The sequence below is a fragment of the Coptis chinensis genome, chromosome 1 (genome assembly GCF_015680905.1).
Source record: "Coptis chinensis isolate HL-2020 chromosome 1, ASM1568090v1, whole genome shotgun sequence".
Classification (NCBI taxonomy): domain Eukaryota; kingdom Viridiplantae; phylum Streptophyta; class Magnoliopsida; order Ranunculales; family Ranunculaceae; genus Coptis; species Coptis chinensis.
The window spans coordinates 22,667,082-22,680,901 of record NC_141456.1 but is presented as its reverse complement, the minus strand read 5'-3'; the positions used below and the strand labels follow the sequence as shown (position 1 = coordinate 22,680,901).

Here is a 13,820-nt window from a genome sequence, read left to right as displayed (position 1 = left end):
CCACCTTCCGCTAATTGAATCGGAGACCTATCCGACCCACGCTTGATTGAACTTCGTTTGTTCACCGCGATTCCAAAATCCTTTTGCATTTTGGAAAGCACCAACAATAGAGTCTTCACTAATTTTTATCCAAGCAAGACATAGAGCTTGATCATCGGACATGCTAAAGTGAGCTCTCGCTTTTGCTTGAGTGCTACCACTTGCTTGAGATGCTTGAGTTGATGCCATTTGATATTTGGTTTTTTAAGAACTGATTTTAAAGAAGAAGAAATATGATATATGATTGTTGGAAGTGTGAGTTGAAATGAAACAAATGTTGTATATATACCAAGTTTTTTATTTTGACCGTTTTTGACCGTTCGACTTTTTGACCGTTGGTAGCGTTAGGACTCGGGACGGGATGTTGGATTCCGTCGGTGAGTTTTGTAATCGGGCGGAATCCAACATCCCCGTCGAAGTTAACAAAGTCGATGATAAACTTCGGTGGTTGGTTTCACCTCGTTTTTGAAGCTGGGGATAATTATCACCTTCATTATCACCCATTGCATTGACGCCAGTGAGTTTTGGACCCAAGTAGGTGATAATTATCACTACCCCCTCTCTATCACCTGCATTGCAAATGCTCTTAGTGACTTTTGCAATTCTCTTGCACATTTTAGTTTTTTTCATTCATGAACCATATATTTGGATTTTGTTCATATCCAGTGTATCTGCAATATCCAGAAGAATATTTGGAAATATATTGTAGGGCTAACTCATAAAATCTATAGATGTATGTTACTCACTAATCTTCTTTGTGCTTTATGAAAATCGAAATGACAAAAGCAACTCTCTCACCCAATTTGTAATATTGCCTCCTGAGCTTCATCAATAAAATTTAGGGTTATATTGACATACCCCCCACCACTAGTTGCAATTAGGATTACCTCCCCATAATAATTGAAATTAGGATTTCTCTCCCAACTTGACAGTCAATAGGAGTCAACCAACAGTTTCCATCAGTTGACTGGTCAAGGATCATGAATTGTCCTAAATACCCTTTTTCTATAAAAATTACGAAATTAGCCATTGACACTGTTCAAAGCCCACAACTCAAAGCCCAAATTGAAATTAGACACTGTTTAAAGCCCACAAACTCAACAATATCTTCCAACTAATGATCACAATTGGGATTTGTTTAGCTAATTCTGCCCAACAGATTCATCCCCTGTCCGTTTGGCACATTGTAGTTACCAATATCTAAATGAGCAACATCGTTCTCGTACACCCCATTCGGTTTCTGTCAAATACAACTGAAGTAATTCATCATAATTGATTAAAGTTTTTAATAACTAACCAAATTCCATAAGCTGGTGACAAGAAATGCACACGTAAAGACAGAAGAAAAGATTGAATTGAGATAAACGAACCAGCCAATCCCATATGCCGGTTTGAGCAAATTGTTTGTGGATCGTGACATCGCCAATGGACAACGAATTGTTAGTATTACCAGCAATACCAAAGTGAATAATCCCTGATATATCAAAGAGATCTAGCATTTGTTGCGTCGCTGTTGCAGCATTTCTCTGATATACAAAGATCGACGCAGTTCAGAAATATGCAAAAGTATAACATTCTAGAATCTGTTTGCACGTTGGTAGCTCAATATCTTGCCAGTTGACTCTGAAGATGCTGGAGAAACTATTTCACTTTGCAAGTTAAAGAAAACTTTTACTCAGCAAAAGCTATTTAAAGTTGTCGATTTAAATTTGCTTCATACGCCATCCCCAACCTCCTTTAATCGTGTTGGTTTCATAGTTGACTAAATTAGCTAAACAAATCCCAATTGTAATCATCAGTTGGAAGATATTGTTGAGTTTGTGGGCTTTGAACAGTGTCTAATTTCAATTTGGGTTTTGAGTTGTGGGCTTTGAACAGTATTAATGGCTAATTTCATAATTTCCATAGAAAAAAAATATTTAGGACAATTCATGATCCTTGACCAGTCAACTGACGGAAACTGTTGGTTGACTCCTATTGACTGTCAAGTTAGAAGTGAAATCCTAATTTCAATTATTATGGGAGGGTAATTCTAATTGCAACTAGTGGTGGGGGTATGTCAATATAACCCTAAAATTTAACTTATCAAAAATAAAATAAATAAACCGTATACTTTTAGTAGGGAAAACAAATATTTGCGCTTATACGGTTATATCTTTATATGAACTATGAAAATTTTATTGAAAAATAGGTATATATGAAGTTATGAACCGAAGGTCTGATTTCTTAAGTTACCCAAAAAGTACCCCAGCAGGGCAGTATTTCTTATGAGCAATTTCCAGCACATTTTTTTTAGGTGGCAATCTGGATGTAATGTCCACTAATAATAGAGTTGTAGTTAATTATTGGTCACATTCAATCTGTGCGACATAAATTACTGTGTGGCAGAAAAATTCCGGATAAAGCAGTTAACTTATCTTAATCAGGATATACTGAGCTCTCTATTTTCTTCTCAGTTTTAGTTATTGTTTTTCTATGTCTGGTCTTTACTGGAGACACGATCATTATCACCCCATCACAAATTGACCAAAAAAACAAATTTCTTCAATTCATTCAACCTAAACTCTAAAAAATGCGCGATTCTGCTGTAACTTTTTGACGTGCCAGGATAAAATATATGCTTGATAAAAGTTTATTTTACCAATTAGGGTGTATTTGTTTCTTGGAACACTAGTGCTTGTACATCAGCTAAATTAAAAAAGGAGTTTGAGCCTGGACCCTGAAGATACTGAAGGTCTGAGTGTCTGACTGAGCACAGCTTAAGTATATATTTCTACAGTAGTAGACCAAACGAGGCTGGACATTTTATGCTTGCATTGCATTTTGACTTACGAGCCAAGCCTGAACATATTTTAAGGGCCATTTGAAGACAAGCCCCAGAAACTAAAAATGAGGCTCAGTCCTTTGGTTCTAATTCGGTTGAGTATAAACTCTCTCCTATCGACCCATATCACATAACTTTCCTATTATTTTCTGTTTTTATTTTCCATTTTATTTTATTTTATTTTTTATCTTTTTGGGATTGAAAATTTTTCGACTAATATGTAAATGTATTTTTACATAGTCATATATATATATATATATATATATATGTGTGTGTGTGTGTATGTGTAAAATTATATTTGCATAGTCATTGGAGCAATAAAAACTTAAATTTACATAGTAACTTTTGGGATTGAAAATTTCTCCTGACACCTGACATAATATATATAAATGTATTTTTACATAGTCGTATATATATAAAACTAAATTTATATAGTTATTGGAGCTATTAAAACTTAAATTTACATAGTAACTTTTGGAATTGAAAATTTTTCGACACTTGAAAAAATATATGTAAATGTATTTTTACATAGTCATATATATGTAAAACTATATTTATATAGTCACTGGAGCTATGAAAACTTATATTTACATAGTAATTTGATCTATGTAAATTTAAATTTACATAATAACTTGACCTATGAAAAATTAAATTTTCATAGAGAAAACAGGTCGATCATAACTTATACAAAATTATTTGAAATGAACACCATCCCAAAAAGATTTTATTTTTGAATTGAAAAAAACTTGACTTTCATATTCAAAATATTTAAAGAGATTTCATCTTTGAATTAAAAAATTAGACAATTCTCAGATCCGATTTTGAGTGGAAGAAATAAAATTTTCAAATCTTGATATTGTTTCTCAAATCTAATTTGTTTGGTTGGAGAACAACAAATTTCAAGAGAAATTGATTGAGAGAAAGAAAAGATGAATTTCGTATTTGAAAAAAATGAAAGAATGAGAGAAAGTGAGAAAGGAAAATTTTTGGTTGTTTTGTCATCTTATCTTCTATGTTAATTTGGTTTTGCATGATATCTAGGGTTTACCATAAGAGAGGATGCGGCGAGAAGAAAGAGAGAAGATAAATTTGAGATATAAGATTTTATGTGTGGGGGGTATTTTAGTTAGTTTGGGTATTTTAGAAAAATATGGGGTTTTTACGGGTTAGCACGTAATGAGAGGGTTTTTATGCCGGGATGTATCAACCAGGGAGATTAAACCCAAAATCTGCCCCATAAACTACTTGTTCCTCTCTAGCCACCTTCTAATTCGGTTCCATCAAAGTTATGAACTTATGTCTCTATTATTGATACATTCCTTATACTTTCCTTGATGTTCTTCAGGCTGTTTTCGAAAAAACCAAAGATGTTCTTCATACTAATTTTGCTGTTTTTGAAAGAAAGTTCATTTCCTTAGCTTTATTTTGCATCAAACACTTTAGAATTTTAGATCTTATTCTCATTTTTCACTTTTCATTTTTCCTTTGTGTATTTTTCGCATAAAATCAAGATTCCATGAACAAATTAAATACACCCTAATTAGGACTTTAATGTCAATTTCATTTCATTAACAACTTATCATGTATGTATACGATTAGGTGAACAAAGATAATATTTAGTGCAATGTCATCATCACCCTATACATCATAAGAAACGGAAGAAACCAAAAATAATTACTATTTGGACAGATTTGGATAAAAAAATAAAATATCTGAATAAGACTAGTCGACTAGCTAAAATGATCTTCTCATTCTTGTCCTTAACTAATTCATTTTAGTTAAGTAGACGGGTCTCTATCCGATCTCTCAACTTGCACTATTTTTATTTTATTTTATTTTTTCACTGATGGTGTCATGCTGGTGTCAGTTGTTAATTGTTATGTGCAGATCGTAATTGAATTCTAGTGTTTATAAAATTAAACATATCATTGTCACCGTAATCATCCATACATCATTTTGACATTATATGTTCACAATAATGTTGATTATAGTCTACTACATATTGGATTGGTTACTATAAAACAAAAATTAGTGATAATTAACTCACACATAATATTTATCGCCGAGCCAGGATATGATCGTTACCAGCTTTATAATGTACTTATCGATCTCAATCGATAGTCATGAATAACAAACACAACAAACCAAAGAAGAAAGAAAAAACACCATAAATTAACCCAAGTGGTAGATTAGAAAAGTTTAGAAGAGAAAGTAAAGTAGACCATATAAAACCCCCAAAATGAAGATAACAAAGTGAGAAAAGGACATCCACCAGCACTTAACCCACAAAATGCCAACCAACGGACATAAAAGGCTGAAGCAAAGATTAAATAAGTGGAACCTACATCTCCTTATCCACCCAAACGCAGCCCACGACGGGAGTTTAATAGAAAAAAAGTTGAAGTGGAGACAAAGAAATCTTTTTCTCCCTGAGGAAATTTCCCAAAAGAAACTAAGAGAATATGCTTAGCCAACGATGGATAGAGACTCTAAGTCTAAGCTAGTACTCTACTCTTTGACAATTTCACTACTTCACCTCTCTTCTCTCTTTCTTCAATTTATCTCTAGTACTGTTTTGCTTTAACAATGGACATATCTAGTAATCTACAACTCATTTTGCTGTCAACAACAGTTAAACAATTATAATTAGGTATAAACAAATCAATAATGTGACATGTAACATGTTGCCTGTGAGCAGTAAGGTTTATGCTCTGTTGGCCCACCAACAGACTAATTATGATTGATTATGAATCTTAAACATAACTCCTATTTTTAGGAGTTTTTCACATTGACCAATATGGACAGGCAGTGATTGGTTTATCGTGCATGTACGTATTTCATCAATCAAGACAGACAAAAAGAAAAAGAGTACACCATAAATTGTAGATTTAAAAAGTTTAGAACAGAGAGAAATGCCCCTAGTTCACTAACCAACAGGATAACTTGTGTCAACTTTGGAAGAGCGCAAGCAGTTAGTCCAGGAAGATACCAGATTCTAGTCTAATGAGAAGCATCTTGTTCTTCACAGAATTTTGTATATTCCTTGGAACCCATTAAGGTATCCAATTCTGTAGGAGTACTAGGCTTAACCTTGATCATCCATCCTTCTTCATATGGGCTTGAATTGATAATTCCAGGTGATTCAGTAAGCTTTGAATTCACCTCAACAACCTCGCCTGATACAGGAGAGTTAATGTCACTAGTTGCTTTAACACTTTCCACAGCTCCAAAACTGCTTCCTTTGGAAACTGATACACCTAGTTCTGGTAACTCCACAAACACAACTTCTCCAAGATGGTCTTGAGCATGATCAGTAATGCCTACTGTAGCCACTGAGCCTTCATGCTTCACCCATTCATGCGAAGGCGCGTATTTCAGTCCATCCAAAACTGTAGAGAAACATCTAGGGAGAGCAAAAGGTGCCTTGGAAGCACATGATATTTTAAGTGCATTGGCAGTTGAAGAAGCCCACATTCTCATTGCCACTTTTTTTTTCTTTTTCTTTTTCTTTTCTTTGTGTTTGTGTTTTCTAGCTTGGTTTCAAAGCAGATAGAAAATTGAAAGATAGTAATGGGTCGTCATATTTTCTATGAAATGTTGATAACGAATGGATGGTTGGATGACTGCCCAGTACTGAGAACCTCATCCTAAACCTCAGTGGATAAATCCGTATGCATGCATAGAAAACTTGGCCAACCACACTAAAATCACAAATGCCAACCACATGTAAGGATGAGGCAAGATTGAATAAGTGGAACCCACATCTCCATATCCATTGGAGTTTAATAGGAAGTGGAGACAAAGAAATATTTTTCACCGTCTATGCAAATCTTTCTGAAAAGCGAATATGCTAAACCAACGATGGACAGAGATTATACTCGTACACCATCCTTTTTTATTTGATACAGTTATCCTCGTCTTTTTGATTGTTTTGTATTAACAAGGAACATATCTACCACTCATTTCGCTGTCAAGATTAGATAAATAAATGTAATAATGTATAAACAAATATATGTTATGTAAGTTGTTGCCTATGAGCATTCCGGATTATGGCACTCTTAGCCCACCAACCGACGAATTAGGTTATGAATTTTAAACAGTACTCCTATTTTTAGCTTTGACCCCTCTGGATGGGCAGTGATTGGCTCAATGAATGTGATTTAATTAATTTGATTAAACAAACCCGTATTCAATTGATTCAAAGTGCAAAACAAAAAATTCAACTGAATAGTACCTAAGCAGATTTACCAATTGTAATGTACATTACTGCAAGTAATTGTTGACATAATGCTTCACAAATAAAATCCACATACACATAATTTGATAGAGTGAGATAACTGGTCCATGGCTATAATGGATCTCAATTTAGATTTAGATAGCTTTATATATATTCACCAAAAAAAAGATAACTTTATATATGCAAAACTTTTTCTAGTGTTCAGTTCAATAACCTCCATCCATCCAACTATCTCTCCTTTAAAATTATATATAAAAATGTCAATGATTAATTCTTATCCAATGACTAAACCACAAGTGGCCCCTTAACCATTATTTTCTTAAAATAACACACCTGAACCTCTATTATATGAGCCAGGCACCACCCTCCATTCTTAATTTCCAAAACATTTCTTCCCACCTTCCATATCCTCATTCCTCATTCCTCACCATCATTATCTTCTCTATCACACTCACTTTCACTACCTCTCTTTATCCAACTCTAACATGTCTCATAATAACTTCTCACAGTTTGGAGCCAATACTCATAACTCACCCACTTGTACCACAGAGTCAGGTAGCTGCCATGGTGTCATCCCCCCCGCGACTGCTTCTGGTGGATTCATGCTGTTTGGTGTGAGAGTTACCGAAGGCTCGATACGTAAGTCTGTTAGTTTGAATGATCTATCTCTATATGAACAACCTCAAGAACCTAATCCTGATCTTACGTCTGGTTATGCTTCTGATGATGTTGTCCATAACTCTATAAGAAATCGCGAGCGCAAACGAGGTGTGTATATTAGATCTATAAGTCGAAATAGAATAACATAAACTTCAGCTTTTTTACATTTATTTTACATGTTTGATTCTGATGTCTATGTATTGCTTTCTGTTTATAGGAGTTCCATGGACAGAAGAAGAACATCGTTTGTTCTTGTTAGGATTGAAAAAGGTTGGCAAAGGAGATTGGAGAGGAATTTCTAGGAACTTCGTGAAAACTAGAACGCCTACACAAGTTGCTAGTCATGCTCAGAAGTATTTTCTTCGCAAGAATAATCAAAATAGACGACGAAGAAGATCTAGTCTATTCGATATCACAACCGATACCGTAAGCTTTCATGACCAGTGCTTAAAACATTTTTCAGTTTCTTCATTTTTGTAGTTGTTATTGATTTCATTTCATTCTTGCTATATTACAGTATATGGTTGACGAAGAAAGCGTTCAACAAGAACCAACCCCACAATCACCACAAGAAATGAGCTGCAATCTGGGGTTCTCTATGTCGACTAATCCAGTGCCAATTAGTCCTGTATTGTTTTCAGAAAATCAGATGGAACAGAGTGACTTCATTGCCATACCAGCAAATATAGTCCGTCCCATCCCAGTAATTCCAACACCACAAGCATCAAGAATGGTTGATCTTGATTTAAATCAGAAATGTACAATGGATCCATCTGCTTTATCCCTTCAGCTATCTAATTCATTTGAGAAGCAGACTTCTTCAAGACATTCAGCTTTTCAAGCTATGTTGAGTTTAAGTACTGGAAACAATGTTGATTGTAGTGGTGGTAACATGATTAGTGTTGCTTAATTAATTAGAGTGGACTATTACTTTTATGCTGAGGGTTTGGTGGGATTAAGGTTTTTTAGATTGAGATATTAAATGATTGTACAGGGTTAGAGATGGATAGAGAATTCTGTGGGTGGTGGGATTCTTCTTGTCTATTTGTCTATTTGTCTAATTGTCTGTCAATGTTTATTATTATCTTTGAGATATTGGTGGAGAAAACAACGTGGCCTTGTACCGTTTGAGCTTTAGAAAATATCTTTTTGTTGCAAGTAGATCACCAAAACGTAAGTTACTTATTGATTAGGGGAATGGATGAATTTTATGAAATTTGATGAAATAAGAATCAGATTGTTGTTTAATTATCAGCCACATCTGATATGAACTGTGTATCAGAAATACTAGTGAACTTCTCTAGATGTCTGTTAGTGATCTAGCTACCCAGATTTGCGCAACTGCTGTCCCATGTCTAATGTTTAAAGAGCAATCCAGTACACAGCCATTTTCATTTATGGTCGTGCCTGTATACCCTGAAAATGTGCTAGTTTACACAGAGACATTAACTCAGAATTACAAATAAGACTTTGCATCCTTTTTAGCAGGATTTTGATGGTAAACCTCTACTAGGTCTTTGATCACCGCCAGTTGTTCAAAATTCAAACGACAAATAGAAACAATTTACATGGTAAATAAGCACATCCATATGTTGCATAGTAGAAAAACTTGTTTTTTGTCTTCCGATAATTCTCCATCATATTTATATATATATTATAGCTCTACCCCAATTGAGGAAGCGTTTTTAGAGTGTCCACGGGTCATGGCTAATTAAGAAAAAGTAGGAGGTAAAATAGGAAACATATATTTATCTTTATCCTTAGATATATATTATAGTTATACCTCATAGAGACTCCAGTTCTTTCTAAACTCTATTACTAAATATAAAAAAATATGATATAAATAAGGAAACAATCCCATCTCGAGTTTCATAGACTCGCTCTCCAACTTTTTCTAAACATTATAGCTAATTACGAAAAAAACAATCTTATCTAAAGTTTCACAGAATCTCCAACTTTTCCTAAACAATATAGCTAATTACGAAAAAAAATATGAGACAAAAAATTAAATTGCTAAAAACAATAATTTCCACCAAAAACGATTTTCCTAAAACCCTTTCCATTTCTTTGCGTCATCCATTTGTGTGATTTAGACATTTATTTAGTTAAGGATTAAAAAATCACAATTCACGGTACAATAATTACGACATATTCTAATTCCTTAGATATATATTATAGTTATACCCTCACCAATCTATTTTTTTGAAACACTTCATGAGCACTCCAATTTTTCTAAACTCAAGTTTCAGAGAGTCTCTAACTTTTCCTAAACACTATAACTAATTCTGAAAAAATAATCTCATCTAGAGTTTCATAGTCTCCAACTTTTCCTAAAAACAATATAGCTAATTCTGAAAAAAAAATGAGACAATAAACTAAAATTCTTAAAACAATAGTTTTTTTTCAAAAAGCGATTTTCCTAAAACCCTTTTCGATTTGATCGTCATCCACAATGGAATTTAAACATTTATTCATAGTTAAAGATTCCAAAAATCACAATAATTAATTAATTTATAAATTTTCAACATTATATATATAGTGTTGAAAATTTATAAATTTAATTTTCATAATTATTGTGATTTTGGAATCCTTAAATATGAATAAATGTTTAAATCAAATCGATCAAAAAAATCGAAGACAAGAATCTCTAAAAAGTAACTACTTAAGTTAACTTAAAATAAGTAAATGCGTAAAACTTCACCTACAAAATGAATTCAAAACCTAATTTGTTGTGGTTATGAAGCACTCACTATAATGATTATCTTCCCAAAATTTAGGTTCATTTGGAAAGATAATTAAAATTTGAATCTTGAGATTGATTAAAGTGAGCGTTAGGCTTAAATAAATTATATACCAAACCAAAACAAATTACATGTGAAAAATTAAATTATACAAAAAATAACATCACAAAATATATAATAGAAAATGAAAAAAAAAAAAAAAAACTGCAAAACAATAATGACAAATATTTTAAAACATATATAATACTGAATGAAACTAACGTCAAAGAACAATAAATGGAGAACCGAAAACTGGATGCAAATGCATCGAACTAACCTCAGATAATATTTAACGAGAAATAGGAAACTGGATGCAAATGCAAGCATTAAACTAATCTTAAAAAGTAATTAATAGAAAATTGGAATATAGATACAACTGCATTAAACTAACCTCAAAGAATAATTAACGGGAAATCAAAACTTGGAAGCAAATACATCAAACTAATATAAAAAAATAATTGTCGGGAAATCAGAAACTGGATGCAAATGCATTGAACTAACCCTCAAAGATTAAATTAACGGGAAATCGAAAACTGGATGCAACTGCATTGAACTAACCTCAAAGAAAAATTAATTATAAATTGGAAACATGATACAAATGCGTGGAACAAACCTTAAAGAATAATTAACGGAAAATCACAAACCGGATGCAATTGCACTGAACTAATCTTAAAAAATAAATTGGATGCAAATGCATTGAACTAACCTCAAGAAATACTTAACGGGAAATTGGAAACTTGATACAAATTCATTGAATTAACCACAAACAATAATTAACAGGAAATCGGAAACTAGATGCAAATGCAACCTTATCAAATAATAAACGAGAAATCGGAAATTATATGCAAATGTATTAAACTAATCTCACAGAATAATTAATCGGAAATCAGAAACTGGATGCAAATGCATTGAACTTATCTCAAAGAACAATTAACATGAAATTGAAAATTGGATGCAAATGTATTGAACTAACTGCAAATAATAATTAACGAGAAATCGGAAACTAGATGCAACCGCATTGAACGTACTAACCTAAAAAAAATAACGAGAATCGAAAATTGGATTCAACTGCATTGAACTAACCTCAAAATATAAATAACGGAAAATCAGAAACTGGATGCAAATGCATTGAACTAACCTCAAAACATAGTTGGATTATATGTTGTGTTTTGCATTTAAAATTGTGTTTATCTTATCTCTTTCTGTATGATTGGTAAGTCCTATTCAAGTAGCTTCATTATATCTGAACGGCTTGCAATCTCACAAAACTTCAATCAAAGTTCTATTATTAAACAACCAAATGAAGTTGAAAGGTTTTATCAAATGTGAGTTTTTCTTTAATAGAGAGTGAGGTTTTCACATTATAAGAAATTTGGATGAGTGATCAATATAATATTAATATATAATTGTTCTGCATATTTGCAAATATTTTTAGAATAATTAATATAACAACACCCGTTAGGAGATAATCTTTGCAGATTTCACATAGTAAGTAATGCATAATTTAAAGAATAATTAACGGGAAATTGAGAACTGGATAATCTTTGATGATCCAATATAGTAAATCAAACATAATTTATTTTTTATGTCATGTTTGCAAGGACACTACAGATGGATCAATAGAAGTTTGTATTATAATTAAAAGGAAATCGAAAACTAGATTCAAATACATAACTAAGTTAAAAAAGTAATTAACGGGAAATTGAAAATTTTATACAAATGCAATAAACTAAACTCAAAAAGTAATTAACTAGAAATCGAAAACTGGATGCAATTGCATTAAACTAACGTCAGAGAATAACTAACGGAAAATTAGAAATTGGATGCAAATCCTTGAAAAATATTTAATGGGAAATCTTAAACGGTATGTAAATATATTAAACAAACCTCAAATAATAATTAATGGGAAACCAAAAACTAGATGCAAATGCATTGAATTAAACTCAAAAATAATTAACAGAAAATCAAAAACCGAATGTAACTGCATTGAACTAACCTCATAAAATAATTGGTGGAAAATCAGAAACTAAATGCAAATATGCATTGAAATAACCTCAAAGAATAGTTAACGGAAAATCAGAAACCGGGTGTAATTGCATTGAACTAACCTCAAGAAATAATTAACGGGAAATCGGAAACTGGATGCAAATTCATTGAACTAACCTCAAACAATAATTAACTTGAAGTTGGGAACTAAATACAAATGCAATCTTATCAAATAATAAAGCGAGAAATCGAGGCCCCGGATGCAAATGCATTAAACTAATCTCACAGAATAATTAATCGGAAATCAGGAACTGGATGCAAATGCATTAAACTTATCTCAAAGAACAATTAACATAAAATTGAAAATTGGATACAAATATATTGAACTAACTACAAATAATAATTAACGAGAAATCGGAAGCTGGATACAACTGCATTGAACTAACCTCAAAAATTAAATAACGGGAATCGGAAATTGGATACAACTGCATTCAACTAACCTCAAAATATAAATAACGGAAAATCAAAAATTGGATGCAGATGTATTGAACTAACCTCAAAGAGTAATTAACGGGAGATTGGAACCTTGATGCAAATGTATTGAACTAATCTCAAAGGCTAATTAACGAAACATCAAAAACTGGATGCAATATATCTTGAATTAACCTTAATGAATAACTAACGGAAATTATAAAGTGGATGCAATTGCAATTGAACTAACCTCAAATAATAATTAACGAGAAATCGAAAACTTGATCTGTGCATTGAACTAACCTCAAAGAATAATTAATGAGAAATTGAAACCGAATGCAATGTACTACATTGAACTAACCTCAAAGAATAATTAATGGAAAATCATAAACTTGATGCAAATGCATTGAACTAATAACCCTAAAACATGTTTGTATTATATGTAGGGGGAATAAATGTCTCGACAAATATAGTTTTGCATTTTAAGTAGCGTTTATTATAATTTTGTTATTATGATTAAGAATGTCATGTTATTCAAGTAGCTTCAATATTATCTTCGTCACGTTGAGAATTCTCACAAAACTTCAATCAAACTTCTATTATTAAATCTAACAACAAAAAGAAATCGATAAATTTTATCAAGGTTTGATGCTTCCTTTTTATAGAGAGTGATGCAAGAAATTTGAATGACTGATTAATATAATTTTCATATCTCATAGCTATGCATAGTTGCTAATATTTTTTACAATAATTTAATATAACGGCACCCGTTTGTAGGACGGGTTCAAAAGCTAGTATTACTTAAAACAGAAACAGGAACAAC

At 32.2% G+C, this 13,820-nt stretch overlaps 1 protein-coding gene and 1 pseudogene across 2 annotated transcripts; one reads left to right on the top strand and one right to left on the bottom strand.

Moving 5' to 3' along the window:
• Positions 1-5,675: 5,675 nt before the first annotated feature.
• Positions 5,676-6,368, bottom strand: LOC147522952 (glycine cleavage system H protein, mitochondrial pseudogene; annotated as a pseudogene). The gene has a single exon (XR_015215253.1). The product of XR_015215253.1 is annotated as a glycine cleavage system H protein, mitochondrial pseudogene (transcript).
• An 825-nt stretch (positions 6,369-7,193) lies between these two features.
• LOC147522951 (transcription factor MYB1R1-like) lies at positions 7,194-8,902 on the top strand. Its single transcript, XM_086596186.1, has 3 exons — positions 7,194-7,868; positions 7,978-8,186; positions 8,278-8,902. The coding sequence occupies exons 1-3, from the start codon at positions 7,586-7,588 to the stop codon at positions 8,668-8,670; spliced, it is 885 nt and encodes a 294-aa protein (XP_086452312.1). The 5' UTR covers positions 7,194-7,585; the 3' UTR covers positions 8,671-8,902.
• Positions 8,903-13,820: the final 4,918 nt, after the last annotated feature.